Here is a 23383-nt window from a genome sequence, read left to right as displayed (position 1 = left end):
ATTTAGCCACAGAACACAAGCTATTGTCGTGGATAAGAAGTGGAGCTTAGTTTTCAATAGACCTCATTGATGAAATCTGAACCTTTTGGAAAGATCTGTCACCCAAACCCACAGCACCAAAGCCATGAGGTTGATTCAGTGAGGCCCTACTCAACATATTGGAAGAGGCAATTCCTTAAGTGTGCACTCATCAGTTTGCAAGGCATATCTTTAAATCACAATATGAAGTTCTGGCCAACATTTTAAATAAAACTTTCAGATTGTCATTCATAAGTTCAAACAAAACACAATATGTCAATGACTGTTAAGAGAAAGAATGAAAATCTCAAACTTCATATTGGAACTTTAAAATTTAAGTTTGGTTGATGCAATTTCTTCTAAAAACAAATTCTTGGATAACAAAAGTCAGATATCCTCTACTGGACAGTTAATTATTAGCTAGGGTGGGAAGTGACCTGCCCACACACTTAGGAAAGCCAAAGTACCATCTCTTTCAATATGTCTTGATTAACACTGCAGCCTCAAGGAGACACTTTGTTTACCTTTAAAGCTCTCTGAACTGCAGACTTCTTCAAAACACCGGGGTTAAAGTGTAATGGGTTATTCTTTCAGGTCAGAAGAAAATGAATACACCAAGGGTTAATAAAACATGCAATGAGGAATTTATGTAAGGTTAATGACACAAAAGTTCATGAGAATAAACAAATACTTAAATCAGACCAAAAATCATACAAACTGCCAAATTTGCCTTTATGCTCAAGATTTTACCTCAGAGTAACAGATAATCTAAAATATCATGACACATTTCCTCATCTTTGGTAACCCTTCACTTCTTCACCTCTGACTTTCAGTGTTTGCAGAAATCAAGAGTATGACTTAGGAAAGGCTCTGCTTACTACCCTTTGCCTGAAACCCTAGTGTCACCCCAAATCAGAGGTTTAATCTGAAGCACAGCAGTGACCATGCTTTCTTTCCACACTGCTGGAGCTAGTCCCATCAGCAGCGGCCCACACCACTGCGATGCCTGCTGAGACATGCTTTCTTGCTTACAGCATCATCCAGAGATGTAGCCTATTTCTTTACAAACTCCCTGGACTCCCCATCTTTCCCAGGTATGGAAGCACAGGCCAATAGAGCCATCTTAAGAGTTTCTCCTGGACTTAAATACATACTCTACTATTATAGGGTACGTGTCTTTCTGACTGAATTTTTTCAGTTAGTTGTTTGCTCATTCTCAAATAGACAATTTGTTTTTGGAAGCTCCCAGAATAAACTTTTGAGGTTAAAAGTTTTTGTCTTTTTAGTTTTAACTATTTTGAAATTGGTATACTGAATTTGATCCTCAATTAAAAATTTTTCTTAACGTCTTATTAAACAGAAAATGTATGAATGAAGATGGAGAAATAGCTTCCAGGTCTCCTACAGTAGGAAGCAGATGAGAAGGTAAAAGCTCCAACCCAGGCTCTTGCCAAACTACATGGGTCTAAATTTAGACTATTCAAACAGCCTACAGGGCTCTCCAAAGACTCAGACCCTTCTTCCTTTATCTTTGGATGAAGCCCAAAGCATTCCCTAAGGAGTTCCAACAATGCATTTTGGGTCAGAGGGAGCCCGAATGATACACTCTCTAGATGAAGTGCACAGTGGATACAAACAGCTGAACCGATGCACTTGTTATTCTAACATCAATTATTGAGAAACAAAGAGAATCAGGAATGCAAGAACAGCGGTGTGAGGTCACAAGCCTGCATAGCACGCAGGTGAGAAGACTAGTCACTGAAGTACACGGGGCAGGTGTCCAGGTGTAAGGTTCTGCAGTCAAGCACCACATGCCATGTACTCCTGGGCCTCTCAATCACTGGAGACAGTAGCACCTGTCCTGCACCTGTCCTTTTTTTTCCCTCACCACAAACCATGCACTGGGGATATAGGTCACTTGAGAGTGTTTGCCTAGCACATAGGAAGCTCTGGGTCCAGACCCCAGCACCTCATAAACTTGGAACTGTGGTCCCTACCTATGATCCCAGCACTTGCAAGGGGGAGGTGGGATGATCATAAATTCAGTGGTTATAATATAAAGTGTTTTAGGATAGACTGGAATATATGAGACCCTGTCTCAAACAAACAAAACCTAAAATTACCCATAGAAAGTACCTTTGTCCCTAAAGATCTGCGCAGCGGTAGCTATTACATGGCTATGTTCTCACACGTAAGGTAAGCACCATGGAAACACCACTCATCTCATATCATCTCCAGTTACAGAATTAACAGAGTCTGAGCAGTGAACACTGTACAGCGACGAGGTCTCAGATCTCTAGTCTTATGTCCTTCGCGTTACTTTTCTAATCTGTGAAATGCATATATGGCTGCTGCAAAGTGCTCAACACACATGAGTTACCAAGTAAGGCTAACATTCTAATGCTGTGTGCCAAAGTCAGAGGACACAGCCAAGCGGAAGCCAGAGAGGGTGAATTCTGGGTCTACTTTAAAAAGAAATCATCTGCAATACAGAGCACAACAATGGAGTGGAAACTGAAGGTGCTCTGAACAGGTTAGAAGTGAAAAAGCTATAGGCTGCAGCTACTTATGAAAAAGCTTTTCCTGTAGGAAAAGACTGAGAAAGTGATTTCATTTTATACTGGAAATCAGTAAGTAAAAAGTAAGTGCATACATGTTCTGTAAAGAACATTTTTTTGTGGTATGCATATCCTAATCATAAAGCTCAATGTCACTTGGACAATGAAGAGAATGAATTCTGAGTCTGACCACTGATGTCAGAAATACAAGGCAACTCAAGAATCCGACTCCAAAATATTTTCTATGAAAGGAAGCAGTTGTAGATTGAGAAAAAAGACCTAGAAAAGTTACAGGAGATAGATTGACAGAATCACCCAGAAGGGTGGCCTTGTCACTTATGAGCTGGTGAGGACATTTTACCTAAGAAACAAATGCATAAAGCATTTTTCTAAACTGATAGTATACACTGGCATTGTCATTCTAACTGCCTTCCTTTTGACTTCTGTTTTTGAGGTGGCAAAAGACTAAAATAAGAAATGTTCCCGCCTTCACCTCTACAATGCAAGGGTGAAAGGGGACACCCTCCAAACCACAGGCTGAGTGCACAGTTGGGGACATCAAGGTGCTGCCTATTTACTAGTGTATTGTATCAAATAGGGCTAAACACCTATTTTAAAAGTATGGTAGCCTAGAGCCCCTTCTTAGAAGTAAGAATAACTGAGCACACATGTGGAAAGCCTTTGTAAACAGAACCAGAAACTCAAAAGAGCAAAGACCGCTCGCTCACTATCAGATCAAAGGATAAGTGGTCTTCAGAAATCTAACTAATTCTAGAACAAACCAGAAAGGTGATTTTCTACACTAATTAGTAGACTAGAAGGTCTTAAGTGTAGTTCTCTACGACCCCAGAGGAGATGAACCCAACAGCCACCAGATTACCCTGAATAGCACTAGGAGTTAGAAGCACCAGACAGGCTATGGGAGCAAATGTGATGAGATTAAAATAAAATCCTCAATTATATACTTCAGTAAACTCTTTTCAAATTCCTAGAAAGAAATAAACCATGAACCCACTCTCATTTTCTTCTTCTCCTCCAGAGGCTCTGGCTAGGCCATGTGGCAGAAGCAGGCTCTCACAGAGATGGGTGGACTTGTGACTTCATGTGACCATGAGCAGTAACAGAGAGAACTGGGTGGAATGGACTGGAAGACAGCCCAAGTTCTAATGCTGCTCCCCTTGGTGAGAACGAAAAAAGCAGATTTAGGAGTGTTTTGTGAAAGTTAGCGCATGAACCCCAAAATCAACTTTAGCTTTTAGCTTTGTTTTTCCCTCAGAGGACTTATTCTAACACTTTATGGAGCAACAGCAGTAGAGTTAGTTCAGGTTAGTTCATCTCATGTCAGATGTACTCCCAACATCACAGCAGAGTCACATTTGACAAAACCAACATAAAATGAAGACACAGTAATTGAAGTCATGCAAGAAAATGAAAAGAGCATGCACGTCATTCCAATGAGCAGACTGCACAGAAATTCCAGGCCACACTTGGGCAGTCTTCACTGAACACAGAAGAAGGAGCTGGAGGACTCACAAATAGTGTTCTATAGACTGAGGTAGTATTCTCACAAAACACTAGTCCCGACGCTCGCCTCTCTTTTAAGTAGCCACACCCAAAGTTTCCCTCGTAGATACTCTTAGGAAAGTGGAGACAGGAAGAGAAAGCAAAGAATGGTGGGTTGTGGTCAGTGGGTACACACCAGAAGCACAAAAAAACAGGGTGCAGAGAGTCAAAGGGCCCCAGAATACACAGGGATGGCCAACAAAGCCTCCCAATTAACAACAAAAAGCAGAGATGGCTCTGTGGACCCTTTGCCTCTGATGAGCCACAGCACACTGTGAGTAAAGTACCCTTGGATAGAGGAGCAGTGACATCCAACATAGCTCTACAGAAAAGCCCAAGCCCTTCCCACTTAATCCACCACTATTTTCTATATCTAAACTATGCAACAAACTCACTTTTTAAATTTTATTTTACATTTATTTGGAGTATGGGAATTCCCAGGGCATGCAAGTGGAAGTCAAATGACAACCCAAAGCTCTTGCCGCCCATCATGTGTGTTTTGGGTATTGAACATAGGTGGCCAGGCTTGGCAGCAAGTACCTTTTATACACAATCAGGCATTTTATAACAAACTTTATTGTGGCTAAAAGCAGAAACCTCTACTGTGTAAGGAATTCTATTGAAAGGCTAAATAATAATGAAGTAAATATTCCCAAATTGAAATAAAACTAGGTGAACTCACAGACTTTAGGTGGAAAGACTGGTCAAAAGATTAAGGTCTTCAATAGAAATGTAAGAACTTAAGTAGTAAAAATTAGACAAGGAAACTTCACTAAAAGAAAGGGTATGGTATTGGCAAAGAGACAACTATATATTCCTATTACAAAATGCTCAAAACTATTTCAGTTGTTAGGTTGAAAAAAAATATTAATGTACAAAGAACATTTATTTCATTTTTGTTCACAAGGCTCAAGAAAATATACAATTTTCAAAATCTAAAAGGTGCTAAATGATGCAAATTCATAAGCCATCAGGATAAAAGTTCAAGAGAGACTGAGGATAAGGGCAAGCAAAGTGCTTCTTTGCTTTTGTTTGGAGCCTATTCACAAATGCACTTGTGTGATGAGCATTTACTAGGAAGGGAGAATTATGCAATGGACAATCTTGGTGGGTAAAACCCTATAACTGTTGACAATGAACTTTCTTTCAACGACACTGGCTATTGACACAATGACAAAGAGAATGCCCTAGTATGCAAGCACACTGGCAGCCAAAAAGTTTTCTAACAATGTACCATTTATATGAGAACATAACTTTAACTAGTGGGGTTGGCAGCAGGACAGTGTAAGATTTAGGGCTATCCCTAAATGATCGGATTACTTGATACGTTCCCCCATGAAACCAAAACAAGCGAATAAATAGGTTTTTAGGCTAAACATTATTACTTGGCACCGTTTGTGTCTTTGTTCGGTACCTGAAGGTCAGTATACCTACCTGGTGGCATCAGTCATGCTCCACCTTAAAGCCTGAGGACAGTCACAACTCAGCAGCTCATGACCTGCTGTTCTACAGCTAAGACACATTGTGGGTTTGTGAACAGAGCTGCTTCATTTAGTCCCCTTTCTAAGAAGAGACAATTTTCACCTTGTGGTAACTAGGCTGTAATAATTAGATATAAATATACACACGTGCAAAGTAAATGCTACCTGTGCCTCTCTGCTGCTGCCACTCAAGATCAGGTGATAGATCATGTCTGAACAAAGTAGTAGTTTCTAAGTAAGGAAAGCACTCACAGGCGTTAGCTCTATACTACCTACCGGAAGGTTCCTTGCAGAATCCAAATATAAGATCAGCAGTGCAGATGAAAGACCATCATTGGCTTGATCCTTATCAGCTCTGATGTCTGCCAGCACCTGCAAGGTGAAAAAAAGTATCAGTGGGTGTGTGTCTATAGGAGTGCACACTGTTTTTGACTGTATTCAAGAAAATAAAAGTAAGAAATAATCTAATACACACAGAACAAGAATTGAACTGATGTCTTCCAAATGACAAGACTATCATTCCACACAATCAATTAAAATGAAGCACTAGGATGACATGTAGCCCCTCAAATCCCTGTGCTACAGCAAGCACAAAATTTTAAGGTCTCAGAACAGGAATAATGACCTATAAATTGCATATTTCTGTCTACTACTGTGATAACTTGTGGCATAATGATTAAAATTACTGGGAAAGAATTTTTAAACAAGTACCAACACAATCAAAGATACTGGTGCTAATAATCAGGAATGGGTGGTCATGAAGGAAGACACTGCACAGCACCTTATCCAGGTTTGCCGCATCTGACTTCAGTGTGAGCCACTCTAACTTCAAATGCAGCTTTCCTTTGGGAACCTCGTCCAGAGTGAACCACTGAAGAGAAAGTGATTAAGTTTAGCAAAAGTGTTTTGAATAAAAAACTAATTAAACCCAGTCTAAAAATGTTTCAAGGTGCTCACTGACATTGTGGCACTAACCAAGAGCCAGAGCTGGCTGGACACCTGCTCTAACAAAACCCTTACGACATAATGAGTGCTATCCTCACATACAAGTTCAAGTGTTCCAGTACTGCCCATCACTAACAAGGCTTCTGTATATGGACTCACATAGAATGTACAGGCCAACAGAGTATATCACTAATCCCTCAATACTCAACAGCAGAATTGAACAAGTCAAGATATCTTGTTTTTATTCATTGCTATATATCAATCAATAAAACAGTGCATAGGTGTTTCAGCATAAAAGTCATAAAACAAAGACGACAAAACACTCAGTGTTAAAAAGGAACCGTAACACGTTCTATCCTGCTATCCTCTTCACCATGGTGTCAGTGACTAGCACCCGACAGCTGTACCGGAAGCACGTAGGAGTGGGGAACAAGCACTCCTGGAGGAAGAGCACTGCTGTGGAGCAGCAAAGTCCCAGCACTGATTTGGTTAGTTCGGCTTTTCTTACAAAAGTCTCACCCAACTCTGGATCTTTTGGAAGTCACTGTATATTTCCCTTTATGTATTCATTTTATTTTACTTTTGTGGCATTATGGATCACTCTTCTTGTTGGAAGCAATGCCTTCTTGCTGCAAATTATTAGTTCATTTACAGGTGCCTATACATACTAACAGCACCATGCATCTCTGCTATTCACTCCACTACAGTGAAAATTCCTATACTGTGAGCTTCTTACACAGCTCTGCCCTAATGCCTACAAGCTATCACAGTCTGTCTGCAATAAAGCCAGTTTTACATTTTGTGCTTACCTACACTTCCTGACCCAAAGCTTTATGCATGCTAAGCAAGCATACTACTACTAAGCAATACCCTGTGTCAGATGTTTATGAAGCAAATAGTGTTCCTATAGCAAAGCAGTAGCTAGGATTCTCACACTGGGTAGGTGGGCAACAGCAGTGGGTCACAGTGACTCTGGCATACAAGAAGTACCTACAGTGTTCACTAAGTGGGCCAAAATCAGAGAAAACTTACTTCATCTAAAAGGCGCTCCTTCTCAACTTCAATAAGATCAATCATAAGACTACAGGATGAAACAACAAAAACATTTTAGAACACAGAAACATATTTCTTCCAGTTGAAATAACTTGAGTATTGTCTATGGAAAGAGCTCTAGAAATGGAAACTATGCTATACAATTTTCCAGGAAACAAGCTGTTTTCCTCAAGGCTTTCTGTAATCTATGCCCAAAGAAATCAAAAGAAGGGTAAAAAAGAGAAAAGTCAAATTTTTGTGGTCAAATTATTGAGCACACACAAGAAGGCCAGAACTGACTATGTGTGTGTGTGTGTTCAGGTCTGAGGCTGACATAAGGGGACTTCCTCGGTTACTCTTCACCCTATGCATCAAGAAAGCATCTCTCAACTGAACTCGGAGCCTGATATGACTAGTAAGTTTGTTCTGGGCACACCCAGTCTTCCAAGTACAGACAGCTGCCATGCTTTTCTGGAATTTTTGTGGGTTCTGGGTCTGAACTGATTCTCATGCTTTCATGGCAAACGCTTTGCAGTAAACTCCCCAGCTCTAGCTGATTTGTGTTTTTGTGAGACAGTCTCACTATTTAGACCAGGCTGACTTTTGAATTTACAAAGATCTACTTGCCTTTGCTTCCCAAGTATGGGGATTAAAGGTGTGCACCACCACGGCTGGCTAGCTAATAGGTTTCTACATGTCATCCCTTGGTGCTACCAGTCATCACTGGGGATTCAGCTATTTGCATAATGAATTTTAAGTCCACACTCTATCAAGTCCACTAGTAGGTCAGAGAGTAGGTTCTATTATCACCAAACAATCCTACTCTAATTCAACCATGGCACTACTTCCACAGGAATGGGGAAGAAGGGCTTAATCTACACATACTTCTGAACATATCTCCTAATTTGTCCGCTCTCAGCCCTAGTCAATAACATGCCCTAGCTGCTTTAATGACCTCCCATCTACACGCTTACGTAGCATATTTGATTTGATCATGGTCCAGGTCCTACTTAAGCTGTGTACACAGTCACAGACTCTGAACTTAGAGCACAACACGTGGGTCTTAGAGATTCTGAAGTCAGAGCACAACACACAAGGCCATACTTGATGAGGCATAAACTTCTCCAATGTAATCTAATCCTCTACCAGCCCCTTCCCCAAAATAAACTCATTTAAATAACCTTAGATAGACATGTATTAGATGTGTGCATGCATATCCATTCATTATGTGTGCAGATGCAAATGCACAAATGTGGAGGCGAGGGGACAACCTCATTTATTTTTCTTACAGTATGGTCTTATTTTTCTTTGTGGTTTTTCGAGACAGGGTTTCTCTTATGCTTTGGAGCCTGTCCTGGAACTCGCTCTTGTAGACCAAGCTGGCCTCAAACTCACGGAGATCCACCTGTGTCTGCCTCCCAAGTGCTGGGATTAAAGGTGTGCGCCACTACCCGGCTTGGTATTATTTTCTTGAGACCAGGTATCTCACAACCCTTGGATGGAACTCATTAAGCAATTTTAGACTGACCCTAATAATTCCCAAGGATACATTTGTCTTTGTTTCCTCTGTGCTTGAATTACAGGCATTATCAAGGCTCTTGAAGCTAGAGTTTCAGGCAGCTGTGAACCATCTGACGTGAGTCCCAAGCACTAAGCTTGGGTCCTCTGGAAAAACAGCAAGAATTCTTAACCATTAAGCCACCTCTCAGCCTCAGAAATGTATTTTGAAAGCCCATTTTTCATAGATATATTAATTCTTCAACCAAAGCAAATAAATCAGTATTTACTACTCACAATATATGGGTACAATGTAAATGACTATACCCTAGAAAATTGAGACAGCTTAAAATTAAGAGCACATTTACAACTTAGAAGGACATATTTATAGACCTCCCTGCACAAAGAGGGGCTCTGCATGCACAGTTGCTAGGGCCTCTAGTTTGCATAGTCTAACTGGCTGGTGGAATCAGGCCTAGTGCTATTGTTGCTATAATGGATTTTTTAGAAGTAAAATTGTTTTAGAAAAATATCTGGTAAAATAAATGCTACACATAAAAGCCATGGAAAATGTGTAAATAAATTGATTTTAGAGCTTGCATCAGTGAAAGAGAGAGAGAGAGAGAGAGAGAGAGAGAGAGAGAGAGAGAGAGAGAGAGAGAGACTCTGCATCAGTGAGGGTGTTCCCAAATTCTTTCTTCACCTTCCTAAGAAGTCATCCTTATCTGGATCTTCATCAAAGAGTTCAATCTCCAATTCTTGTCCAGGGTGTTCATAGACTAAAGCCTGAAAATTAATGGTTCGTAGTTACTGCAGGTTTACTACCACAGTCAAGTACTAAGTATGGTGATTATAACAAATATCACCATGTACTTTTCTCTAGCAGTCAGCAGTTCTAAAGGTGTACTTTCTTACTGTCAGACCACACATACTTCTTGATGACTGGGCCATTCTAAAATACTTGCCCACAGCAAGTCGGCTGGGCATGTTTCTTGGTTACCTGAATTCCCCATCAACGGGCTCTGAAACAGGGTGGCAGTGTGCAATTACCGCAGGGCTATCTAAGGCCTAAGGCCAAGGGAAGATGCAGGAAACAGCTCGAAGATCTGAAGTAGTTCCATCCAAATGCTTACCTTGAAAAACCACTAGCCACTTAGCCATTCAAAGAATACGGAACTGACAAGGGGACAGAGAGCACAGGGTGACAAGAAAGGGCATATGCATTACTATTCTCAAGAACAACCCTGTTCTTTAAAACCTCAATTTTGTATCCAGCAATTTAAGGCTACATTTGACGCTGCACTTGAAGAACATTGGCCATAGTACTATAGTTAGTAGCCCAGGCCTCTGTAGGTAAATAAATTCAGTGGAATGGCTATCAAAAGTAAGGCCGAACCTGGCTGGGTGTGGTGGTACACACCTCTAATCACAGGACTTGGGAAGCAGAAGCAGGAGGATCATGAGTTGCAGGACAGCCTGAAATACATGCATATCATATCTCAAGGAAATAAAATGTAGAGAAAAAAAATGAACATAAACAAAATAAAACAAAACAAAAGGAAACAAATATAACAAAAACAAAGCCAATAACCATGCAGTTATCTATCCAATGAAATGTAAAAATGTCTAGATATTTAATGAAAAGGATGTATAAAACGGTATATTTTAATGCTTGTATTTCAGCCATATGTAATATTTTATAGCCAGAAAAACTTATTTATATTAAGAAAATATATTGCCATTAATCATTGTGGCAGCCTTACATAACTAATGCTTAAAATCCCTTGTGTTCATATTACATTTTTTTTAAATTAAAAAAGAAAGTACAAAATTTACTCAAAATGGGAAATTAAAAAAACTTAAACAATGGTCCAAGTTAGCTATACTTCTGTGTGACAGATCTGGAATCAGACTTCTAGTGCCCTCACTCAGTTACTATATATGGCCCCCACTGCTTACCTCATATACCTCATTCCATTTTGGATTAAGGTTCTCTTTGATAATCTTACTCTGGAAGATTTGGTTGCCCACTCGGATAATTCCGTAGGGGTCTGATTTTCCTTTGACGAGGCCTTTAAGGTAGGTGTCTTTCCCCTGAAGATCCTGAGCTTCAATAAAATGAATTCTTAGGACACCCTGAAAAGAGCAGCAAACTACTTAGACTATTTGCTATGAAGAATGGGAGACACACAGTGCATTCCCCAGCAGGGACTGTGACAGTTCAGCTGGGACAAGTACTCAGAAAGCAAGTATTAAGGGAAGACAGTATGTCATCCCACTAGACAGTAGAACTGTTTATGGGTAAGGACTCCCCAGTAGAAATGCAGTGAGCCACACAGCTGCTTGCAGAGAGCCTTGAGCATTCTTGGTCGAGGGAACACTGACTGCAGAGGTCCCAGTGCAGCAAAAAAATTATTCCCAGGAAGTCAGTAACAACAGGGCCTCAAGGCTCACCAAAAATCCCGGGACTTAGTTACTAACTAAGTACTAACTAACATGTAGGGTACATCAGACCTGTTACTAAGCACTTCTTTTTTAGCAACCATGCCACTCAATTTTTAGACCGATTCTATGAAACACTATCATTAGGCCTACTTTGTAGAGAGGACACTGTAACTCTGAAATATGCAGTACTCATCAAAAATAAAATGTTCTTCTCAAAAGTTGTCTTATTTGTAGGAGAAAAATATTTACTCATTTCATTTATGACAAATCAAAGTTTGGTGGGGTAATAATACTCTTCCTCCAAATGCTTAAATAATTACAGGCTAACATTTCTGGCTTGTCAGGACAAGATAAACTTCTCTGAAGATGAATACACTTCAGAAAGCACTAAAGATTCTTGTCTGTAGTTTCATATGGCTACAGCCAAGATCATGTGGCCACATCTTTCCCAACATTGGTTTGAAGTTCAGAAAACAAACGGAGTTGGACCTAAGCTGGCTCCAGTGCTTATTGTACTTAATACACAAAAGAGACTCCTGTATCTTAGAAGAGTTCCCTTTTTATATGTAGAGTATCAAATCTGTTAAATGTGAATAATATAAGCTTATCATCAAATTAAATGATGTGTGCTTTCTTAAAAAAATAAAAGGAATAGGCTAGGACATAGATCCTGGGTTTAAGCCTCAACATCAGAGAAAGGTTAAAAAAAAAACAAGAAGAACTAATATATATGTAGTGTGTGTGTGTCTATATGCATGTATGGTCATGTGTGTTTGCCAATTTTTGTATTGTTGAAATCTACGTGAGAAAATAAGGGCATTGAGGCAACACTATTTCCATTTCAGAAATAAAAATGGAAACAACACAACCATTAAAATGGCACCACCTTCCCTCCTGCTTTAGTACAACTAGAATGTATACATTCTAGGATAGAGTGTATAGACAGAATGTATAGAATGTATCAGTACTATTCTTTATTGTAGACAATCCACAATACTACTATTTTCTTGACCTCTGTGGATCCACAACAAATGGCTGACAGAACTGAATCTCTAATGACAGGAGACAGGTCTCACTTTTGCCTACAGTGGTCTGCTTAAGGTGACTCCATAGACATATGACCCAGTTCTACGCTCCACATTTCATAGAAGCTGAAACTGAGATCCAACCATAGCTACCTTCAAGTTCAAGAGTTCTGCTTTTTCTTTTTCATTCAGTACAGCTGTTGCACAAGTGCCTCTTCTGTCACTGTGGTGGTTTGAATAAGAATGGCTCCCATAGGTTGGCACTATTTGAGAATTAAGAGGTGTGGCCTTGTTGGAGGAAATGTGTCGCTAGGGGTGGGCTGTGGGGTTTCAGAAGTCCAAACCAGCCTCAGTGGTTCTCTTCCTGCTGCCTACAGATCCAGATGTAGAACTCTCGGCTCGTCCTCCAGCACCATGTCTGTCTGTGTGGCTCCAAGCTCCCTGACATGCTGATAATGGATTAAACCTCCGACCTATAAGCAAGGCCCAAATGAAGTGCTCTCCTTTATAACAGTTGCCATGGTCACGCTGTCTCTATACAGCAATACTAACTTCAATGACTAAGACAGTCACCTTATACATTAAGAAATTTCAGAAATAATCACATTCCCATGTCATATCAGAATTTTTATTGTATCAGCACTCTCATTTCACTTGTTGTTGAGAATGATTATATCTCCATAAAAACACATATAGCATATACCTTTTGAGATGACTTTTGCCGGCTGTTCACTGCTATCCTTATGACTTGTGATTATATTTGTAGAATTGAGCCCTAGTGATACCCTGAAGGGGGTGACTGAAGCATAAGAACTCCTGAAGTCTTTGGACAGCCTTAGGGGCAGAGGCTCCCTAAGACATCTCTGAGGGAATGCAGGGCAGCTACCAATGTATTAACACAAATGGCAACACTGCTGTTCAGAAAGACAAAAAAAGTCTAAATATTAACACACTGACTGTGGTTAGGCCAGGCAGTGGTGGAACACTTAATCCCAGAACTTGGGAGGCAGAGGCAAGAGGATCTCTGTGAGTTTGAGGCTAGCTGGTCTACAAAGTGAGTTCCAGGACAGCCAGGGCGACACAGAGAAACCCTGTCTAAAAACAAAGCAAAACAACAAATAAAAACCAACCAAATAAAAATGCCTTGTGCTTAAAAGGTCGTGGTAAGTATTTAATTACTAGTGAATACAAACGTATGCTTACCTTTGGTATGGGAAACCGCAACTGCGCTATTTGAACTTCACTGACAAGAGGAACAGTGATTCGATTGGGAAGCACCAGATAGTTTGATATTATATCCAGAATGATAGTATCAGATAAACCACTGTTAGTTGAGAGACAAAGAACAATCATATCTATGTGTGTGTGTATATATATATATTTAAACATGTTCAATCTTGATCCTATAGCCATGCAGGGGATGGGAGTTCCCTAACTTTCCTAGAATAGTACTTAGAGGCAATATTTAATGTTTCAGCTACACTGCTGTTGTAACTATGAGGCAGAATTTTTTTGGAATACAACATAAAATTCTAGCACCATTTCATAATTTAATGAACAATCTTTCAAATATCCCTATATGACATAAACATAGTTAAGTTACATTTCTTTATATTTGTTTTTTAACATAAACATTTCAAATATATGTAAAAGCACAGAGAATAACACAGTGAACATTCACAAACCCATTTCATGTTTATGCATATATTATTTCTTTACTGTTGTATATTGTTTCAAATGAAGTAAAATAATTTAGTTGTTTTTCTTCATTCTGAGTACTTCAATAATTTTGATCAACTATAACACTGCATAACAAACTCAGTAATACAAATAAAAGACTACAGGAAAGCATTGTGTATCTATCTTTACCTGTTTTTAAGGTAGAAGTGAGAATTAAACAATGCATATACGACAAAACTTTTGGAGACATATACTTACTCTAAAAATTTTTACTAGAACCCTGAGTTTTGAAAAGAATGATTACTGCCAGTCCTGTCTGGTGTTGAGTTACTAGCAAATATACACAATTACACATGCAAACATGTCCTCTGTCGTCATAATCACTTAAGCAAAAGTGATTGACATGTGGTAGCAAGATATGGACCTTTCGGTTTAATAAAAGGAAAGGACTCAGTCACACACAGCACCAATCTTCCTATCGGAATGCAGCAGGTCATCTTTGCTGTTAACACTTCTGAAGAGATGTAAAACACTTGAGCTACAAGTGCTGTGCGCCTGCTCTTCTGTAAGGAGCTAGAGGATCCTACACAGCCGATGTCAACTCCTTCGTACCTTCAGCATTTCCTCTCAAAGTGATTGCTTTGTTTATACTGAAATACCTGCTGAAACAGAGACCCCTTCCTAACTGAAGTCCTAAAGAATCTCACTCCTCACTGTTGGGATAACATAGCACTTGCCTTCTGCTGGCACTACTATGCTCAGAAGACAGCGATCCATCCCAGCAGTAACTGTGGCCAACATCCCAGGCAGGCTCACCAGCACCCTGTACTAGTCAGTAGGTGTGGACACTGCTCCCAGACCCCTACACAGCATCCATCCAACCGTCTAAAACTTCTCTTTCCGGCACTGGTTTCCAAGTCTGGCTTACAGCACTGCTTCTGCTTCTGACCCCGACCTTTGCCCTTTTCCACATTCTCTGTGTAGAATAAGCTCTTCCCTGAAACCTAACAGGGATTTTACAGCATGACAACAAAAACAGTTTTCACAGTGAACTGATTCAGACATTATTTTTATTTTGTAATGACTCCAGTTCTTTTTGTAGCTCATGAATACAACATATATCTTATCTTGCAAAGCCTGCATAAGAGTTCACTATATCAAGCTCTGTTATTAAATAGTATCTTTTTTGAGTATTATTAACATAAGGCTTGCTCTATACTTGATATATGTAACAGAAAATCTTTTTAACATCGGGTTCTCACATAGGGAAAGCTTGCCTCAAATCTGCTATGTAGCCAAGGATGGCACTGAACTTCTGATCTTCCTGTCCCTACCTCCCAAGCACTGGGATTCCTAGCAGGCAGGTACTACTGTATCAGGCTTAACAGAAAATCTTTGTGCGATTTCCTATTACACAGTCCAATTTTATATTTTATTACATAAAATATGCATCACAAATACTATATTTTATAAAATATACACAATTACATATAAATTATATATAGTATATCTAAATGTCATCTTATTTTGGAAGGATATTTCTATATATTGCCACTATGCCATAGATAGCTTACTTTTAACAATGTATGCATATTTATCTCTGTACGTGTCATATATATAAGCATGTATCTGTGTGTGTGCATACAGGTATGTGTGCATATTTATGCATGTGTCTTCATGTGGTGAAAAGAGGTCAACATTTGATATTGTTATTCAGATGCCTTCTATCTTGTTTTCTAAAGTGAGACCAATTACTAGGACCTAGCGTTGGAAGATTTAGACTTAGATAGTTGCTTAGAGAGCTCCAGTAATTCACCAGCATCATATCCCTGTGCTAGAATTGTAAGTACATGCGATCACATCTGGCTTTTTATACAGATGCTGGAGATCAAACTAAGGTTCTGATGCACAGCACACACTTTGTCAACTCAACTATTTTCCCAAGTCTTTTAAGTATGTATTTTCGTGATATAATTCAATATATACTACAATATAGTTTATACTTACATATAAGATTTACACATTAATAGAAGATATTATAAAAAAGAAATCTGCTTATATTACAACTGAGATGAAACTAGTTATGTGTGCAAATGAAATGTGCATATCCACATGAATGCGTCTACTGTGATTATGTATAGATCCTTGGTAAATAAATGGTTTCAGACTGGCTGCAGTCTTGTGAGGGGCAGGGCATATCCTTCTATGCCACATTGCCATTTTCAGAGGTCATACTATGTCATTTGCAGAGCAGAGAGATGATCAATTAGCCTTCTTATTTAAGTCCTCCTATGACGCTGAAGAAAGACAAGGTACAAGACATGTTTCTACATTAACCTTTGCAGATACCTGTTGCTTACAGCAGACTAACAAAATCCAGCAAGCACTGCTATTTCCAGATTAAGTTCTCCCTTTATGTGGGAAACAGCTACATCACTCATCAGTTGGGGGCCATGGTGCCCACATAATTGAACATTCCTTGGCTTCTTCTGGCTGTTAAAATCACAGGGCCCACCCTGTCCAATCTGTCTGAAGACAAGCTCAAGGACTCACCTGCAGACTGTATGTTGGCATCAACACCTACCTGAGCCTAATATCCCACAAAGAATGCTCTGGGAGCTATAAAGGCAGCTGCATGTTAAGCTCTCTGAGAAAAGAGCTAGTTTCAGAACAGCTAGGGCAGTTACACAGAGAAACCCTGTCTCAAAACCAGTCCCAGGCCTGAAAAAAATTCCTGAGTTTAATCCCCAGCAAAAGATTTAAAAGTGCCAATTTAAATCAGTATTTTGTTTGTAATCAAGATTCTAATGAACTTATCAAGAAACCTTTCAAAGTTGTATTTTCTTATCCACAGATAACAGTACTTATATTAACCTGGTAAACCATGGACATTTTACTTCTGACTTGTCTCAGATTATTAAAGCTGCTGTCTTTTTTAACTGAGAATGAAATAAAACTTGATTTTAGGAGTCATTTCAGAGGCATAAACAAGTATACGGAAATAGAAAAAAGTAGTCTAAAATCAAAGTTTTGGAATTGAATTTGTAAGCTATTTAAGGATAAAAACCCACAGATTAGCAAAATAGCCACTAGAAATAAATGTAACTAATAACAAGTCATGCATTTTAAACTTCAAACAAAATAATCAAAAGAACAAAAAGGAAGCTTTGTAGGACAGACTGCACTCTGTCCTACTCTACCATTTCAGGCACATGGACAGTGACTCATCTAACCTCCCACAGGGGAATGTACACTTGGTGACTCAGGCACTGTTACAGGACAATTTCCTTGTTTATTATTCATTAAGTTGTCACTGAATGGAAAAGAGCTTCCACTGCTTTGGTTTAGAAACTTCACATCTAGGTTCCAATGTGACCCACTTTCTTAAGAACAAACGTGAGGAGAGGCAGACTTCCCTCAGCAGCCACTGCAGTCAAACTGACAAGACTTACTTCAGTCCAGGGATGTCCAGGAGATTAGTCAATCCTGTCCAGTTAATCTCTAAAAGCTGTTTTTTAAAAAGGAGGAAAAGAATTAAACATCTGAAATATTTCAGGCATCAGAGCAAATACAAACAGGTTTGTGGTAATGAAGTAAGTATGATACACACCATTCCCAAGGGCTAATTACATCAAAGACAGCTTTCTTTCACTGCACATGAAGACCTGTCTCAGTTTTTACTTTTTGATAATGCCATAATTTTCTCTACTAAAAGCATATATAATTTGTTTGCCCTTCCTCCTATGGATGAATCCCGAAAATATTTTCCAATTTCTTTTTTATGGTAAGTTAACATTCAGTGAATATCCTATGTTTTGCTAGTTTGTCTTTGTTATTTGTTGGTTTGTTTGAGACAGAATTCACTACATAGGCTTGGCTGACTTAGAACTTACTATAAAACCAGGCTGGCCTTAGACTCACAGAGACTGGCTTGTCTCTGTCTCCCAAGTGCTAGGATTAAAGACATGCACCACCAAGCCCAGCATGAATACATATGCTCACTTAAAGGGAGAAGGATCTCTCTACCCCAGCAAAATATTCTGATCTTACTAGAAAACCTAGAATACTAGGCATGGTGGCACATGCCTTTAATCCCAGCACTGGGGAGATGCGAGGCAGGTGAATCTTTGATTCAAGGCCAACCTGGTGTACAGAGCAAGTTCCAGGAGTCAGGACTCTCCATCCAGTTTTGATCTTCAAACCCCTTCCTTATATTACACATATTCCATGCAGTCATCTGAAAACCACTCCCATTATCAGCTTTGACAGCCTACTTATTTTACCAAAATAACTCAAAACAAAAAATTTCTCTGCCTAGTTGCAATGATTCATCAATTCTTCAGCTTTCCCCATATGCACTGCTATTCCTCAGCAAGACTGGTAAGAGTATAAGACATGTCCACGGTTGGTTCAAGAGATCTATTATAAGTCGGGTGGTGCTGGCACACACCTTTAATTCCAGCACTCGGGAGGCAGAGGCAGGTAGATCTTTGTGAGTGCAAGGCCAGCCTGGTCTACAGATCAAGTTTCAGGGCAGGCTCCAAAGCTGCTACACAGAGAAACCCTGTCTTGAAAAACAAACAAACAAAGGAATCTATTACAACATAAATGCGCTATATTTTCAGTGCAATGTGCTTCGAATCTCAATTACTTGTGAGGCTGAAGCAGGAGACTTGCTTGAGACTAAAAGTTCAGAACCAGTCTAGGCAACAAAGGAACGCAGTCTCTCTCTTACTAATTTTGTAAATAAAATATCATTATAAATTATCTAATAGCTGACTTGTTTTATTTTTGAAAGTATGACTCTGATCTAGAAGTGAAGCTCAAAGGTAGAGCATGCATGAGGACCTGGATGGGATCCCTAGCACCTGGGAAGCTAAGGACCGTTTCAACTTAAGACAAGCCTGGCCTACAGAGTGAATTTGATTCCAGTTTCAACTACACAGAGACCCTGTCTTCCCCTCCAAAAATGTATGCTTCTGTTTGAACAGACAAATGTGAATGTTACCAGCTTATATTTAGCAGCTATGACTTAAGACTGTAAAGGCCCTTACATGGCACTAAAACACAAACCTGTTGTTAGTACTTAAGTGATATAAACACAACTGGAAAATACATCTCCATAAAAGAACATTTTAAATGCTATGTTTATAAAAAGAACTCTGAGATTCCATGTTACACCTATAAGAATAGCCAAAAACACTGATGACAACGTATGCTGGAGAGATTGTGGGGAAGAGGGAACACTTCTGCATTGCTGGTGGGAATGCAAATTGGTACAGTCCCTTTGAATTGTGGTGATTTCTCAGAAAATTAGGAAACAACTTTCCTTAAGACCCAGTAATACCACTTTTGGTATGCTCAAGCATGCCATAAGGCCATGTGCTCAACTACGTTCATAGCAGCTTTGTTTGTCATAGCCAGAACCTGGAAACAACCTAAATGCTCCTCGACTGAAGAATGGATAAGGAGGGGCTGGAGAGATGGCTCGGAGGTTAAGAGCATTGCCTGCTCTTCCAAAGGTCCTGAGTTCAATTCCCAGCAACCACATGGTGGCTCACAACCATCTGTAATGGGGTTTGGTGCCCTCTTCTGGCCTTCAGGCATACACACAGACAGAATATTGCACAATATTTATTGCACAATAAATATTGCAGAATATTTATTTATAAATAAAATAAATAAATAAATAAATAAATAAATAAATAAATAAATAAATAAATAAATAGACAGACAGACTGCTAAGCTGGGCGATGGTGGCGCATGCCTTTAATCTTAGCACTCGGGAGGCAGAGGCAGGCGGATCTCTGTGAGTTCGAGACCAGCCTGGTCTACAGAGCTAGTTCCAGGACAGGTTCCAAAGCCACAGAGAAACCCTGTCTCAAAACCGCCCCCCCCAAAAAGAATGGAGAAGGAAAACGTGGTACATTTACACAATGGAGTACTACACAGCCGAAAAAATAACGACATCTTGAATTTTGCAGGCACCTGGAGCTAGAAAACATTTTGAGTGAGGAAACCCAGACACAGAAAGACAATTATCACATGTACTCACTCATAAGAGGTTTTTAAACATAAAGCAAAGAAAAGCAGTCCACAAACCACAATACCAGAGAACCTAGACCACAATGAGGACCCTAAGAGAGACATACATAGATCTAATCTACATGGATAGTAGAAAAAGACAAGATCTCCTGAGTAAATTGGTAGCATAGGGACCTTGGGAGAGGATTGAACAGGAGGGGAGCAGAGAAAAATGTAGAGCTCAATAAAAATCAATTAAAAAAAAGAAGTCAAATAAGGAATGGCTAAATGGATATCACAATTTGAATCATAGCACCATGAGAGCTGTGCTGCAGATCTGCCAATCCATTTATTTCCTGTTACTCACAATACAAAATGTATACACACTGAAGTGATGATAAGTGTATCTGCAAAACTTTCTACTAAACCAAGAGCCCATAGTAAATCTTGTATTACTCATATACTTCTCATTACAATATTAAGTTTAGTGACAGGAGCAATTAGAGTCAAGGGGCAGTTATTGTGAAGAAATTTTAATATCTATACCACACATCTACAAGGAACAGAAAGTCCAACCCTGAGAGTTCAATGTGGAAATGTTTTATTTGTTATTCTTCCTTTACTATGTATACCACATACTACTCTTGATACAAGCCTATGAGCATAGAAATACGGGAAAATGCAGCCTACCTATCCCTAAGAACAATCAGAAGATAAGCAGTAGTCCCCACATCGAGTATACTTGTTCAATTTGATTCAACTATATAAATAATTGGTTTTCTACCATCATTGTTAATACATAAACAAACTCACTGCAAAAAAGCCACATGATTTCTAGAACTGTGCAAATACTTCTGATTGTCCTAGTTCACTTAGCAAATGTATGATTCAAAGTATAGGAAAATTTACGAATGCAATAAAGTTGATAATGTTCTGAGTTTAAACAAAAATAAATTTTAAAAAATGCTTTGCTTATAGGCACCTAGAAAAAAGAAAATCTTTGAAGACAAACTACTAATAGTCTTAAGTCTTAAGCAATCTTGTCTACTTCCAATGGGTGGGTGGGATGGGGGAAAGGGGAAATGGGGAGAGACAAGTGAGAAGGGGAGGATGGGGAGAGCTTGAGGGAATGGGATGGTTGGGATAAAGGAAGGGTGGATATGGAAACAGGGAAGTGTATATCTTAATTAAGGGACCCATTTTAGGGTTGGCAAGAGCCTTGACTCCAGAGGGGTTCCCAGGGGTACAGAGAGATGTCCCCAACTAGGTCCTTGGGCAGCTGAAGAGAGAGAGCCTGAAATGGCCTGATCCTATAACCATACTAATGAATATCTTGCATATCACCATAGAACCTTCATCTGGCGATGGATGGAGATAGAGACAGAGACCCACATTAGAGCACTTGACTGAGCTCCCAAGGTCCAAATGAGGAAGAGAAGGAGGGAGAACATGAGCAAGGAAGTCAAGACCGTGAGGGGGTGCACCCACCCACTGAGACTGTGGGGCTGATCTATTGGGAGCTCACCAAAGCCAGCTGGACTGGGACTGAAAAAGCAGGGGATAAAACCGGACTCTCTGAATATGGTGGACAATGAGGGCTGCTGAGAAGTTAAGACAATGGCACTACATTTTGATTCTACTGCATGTACTGGCTTTGTGGGAGCCTAGCCTGTTTGGATGCTCACCTTCCTAGACCTGGATGGAGTGGGGAGGACCCTGGACTACCCACAGGGCAGGGAACCCTGACTGCTCTTTGGACTGGAGAGGGAGGAGGAGGGGAGTGGGGNGGGGGGAGGGGGGAAAGGGGGCGGGGAGGAGGTGGAAATTTTTAATAAAAAATAAATTAAAAAAAAAGAAGTCTTCCTACTTCCAAAAGATTAAATGGCATCAAAAGTCTGTTTTGCACAGTTCAGGACCATCATGGCAGGTTGCCATATGCAGCAGGCAGACAGGCATGGAGCAAGCTCGAGTAGTAGCTCAGAGTTTACACCCTCAACTACAGAGAAAGCTAAATGAGAATGGTGTGAGCTTTTGGAACCTCAAAGTCCACCCTCAAATGGCACACTTCCTCCAGCAAAATCACACCTCCTAATCCTTCCTAAACAGTTCTACCAATCTGAGGAATCATTCAAATATATGAGCCTATGAGGATCATTCTCATTCAAATTACCAAAGTATGTAATAACAATCAGTTGTGAAAGTGCCAGTGTTTGTGGGGATGAGTGAGACAAGTGTGAAATAAACAGGTCTAAATAACAGCGTGAGTGAGTATCTGAGCGTGAGTACATAAGGACACAGGGAAAAACTGCAGAAGGAATGCAATCATGGAAGCCCCTTGGAAAGCATTCTTGGAAAGGCAACTAAAATGATTTGGCCCCTCCTGACCTCCCTAAAGACTGGTGTTAGGATAAGAGAACCAGGGCCTCTGGATGACTAAGATTTCAATTTTAGGAGACTAAGGCATAAGTGGAATGTTTCTAAACACAGGAAGCCATCTCTGAGTTGTGGCAGAAACACAACAGACAATGTGGTTCATGGTTATAAAAAAAAGCCATGTTTTACCCAGAACAACAAAATGTGCACAATTTTATTAAAGCCATAGAGATGAGCCATCAAGACGGCTCAGAGTGTAAAAGCACTTGTTGCCAAGCACCATGACCTCAGTTCAATTCTTGGGACCTATGCAGGAGACAATAAGTTGCCCTCTGATTTTGACATGTGTGCCATTGTGCATTCATGTGCAGGGCACACACACAGAAACACACACACACACACCAAATACCTGAAAAGTGCTTTGATTTATTATTTTGTTTTCAAACTGCTACCACATGTGGAACATGGACTCTGGGGTAAACTACATCTGTGTTCCCAGGCCAAGGCCATTCACAGTTGACTCCAAAATAGAACTAGCTTTTATCCCCTCTAAGAGCTGTATTTTTGCTGGGTCCAGGGGTAGGTTGATCCAGAATTTCCTGAGAAACCGAAACACTGATTTCCAAAGTGGTTGCACAAGATTGCATTCCCACAAGCAATGGATGAGGGTACCCCTTCCTCCACAGCCTCTCCAGCAAAGGCTATCATCGGTGCTTTTGATTTTAGCCATTCTGACAGGTGT

At 39.9% G+C, this 23383-nt stretch overlaps 1 protein-coding gene across 2 annotated transcripts in view; it reads right to left on the bottom strand.

Annotated features, from left to right (window-relative positions):
* Esyt2 (extended synaptotagmin 2) overlaps positions 1-23383 on the bottom strand; it is a 103950-nt gene that overhangs the window by 17309 nt on the left and 63258 nt on the right. The window contains exons 7-14 of one of the 2 annotated variants that reach the window (XM_050120868.1): positions 17697-17752; positions 13768-13888; positions 11054-11230; positions 9798-9880; positions 7598-7646; positions 6402-6491; positions 5897-5992; positions 543-605 (exon numbers count right to left, since the gene is read on the bottom strand). In XM_050120868.1, coding sequence (XP_049976825.1) covers positions 543-605; positions 5897-5992; positions 6402-6491; positions 7598-7646; positions 9798-9880; positions 11054-11230; positions 13768-13888; positions 17697-17752 — 735 coding nt within the window. The remainder of the gene's footprint in view (positions 1-542; positions 606-5896; positions 5993-6401; positions 6492-7597; positions 7647-9797; positions 9881-11053; positions 11231-13767; positions 13889-17696; positions 17753-23383) is intronic. The other variant, XM_050120869.1, reaches the window with a different exon arrangement.

This window comes from Alexandromys fortis, unplaced genomic scaffold (genome assembly GCF_014885135.2).
Source record: "Alexandromys fortis isolate MF-2015 unplaced genomic scaffold, M_Fortis_MF-2015_v1.1 scaffold_182, whole genome shotgun sequence".
NCBI classification, from domain to species: domain Eukaryota; kingdom Metazoa; phylum Chordata; class Mammalia; order Rodentia; family Cricetidae; genus Alexandromys; species Alexandromys fortis.
The sequence above is the reverse complement of the archived record's forward strand: the minus strand, read 5'-3'. Positions and strand labels throughout refer to the sequence as shown.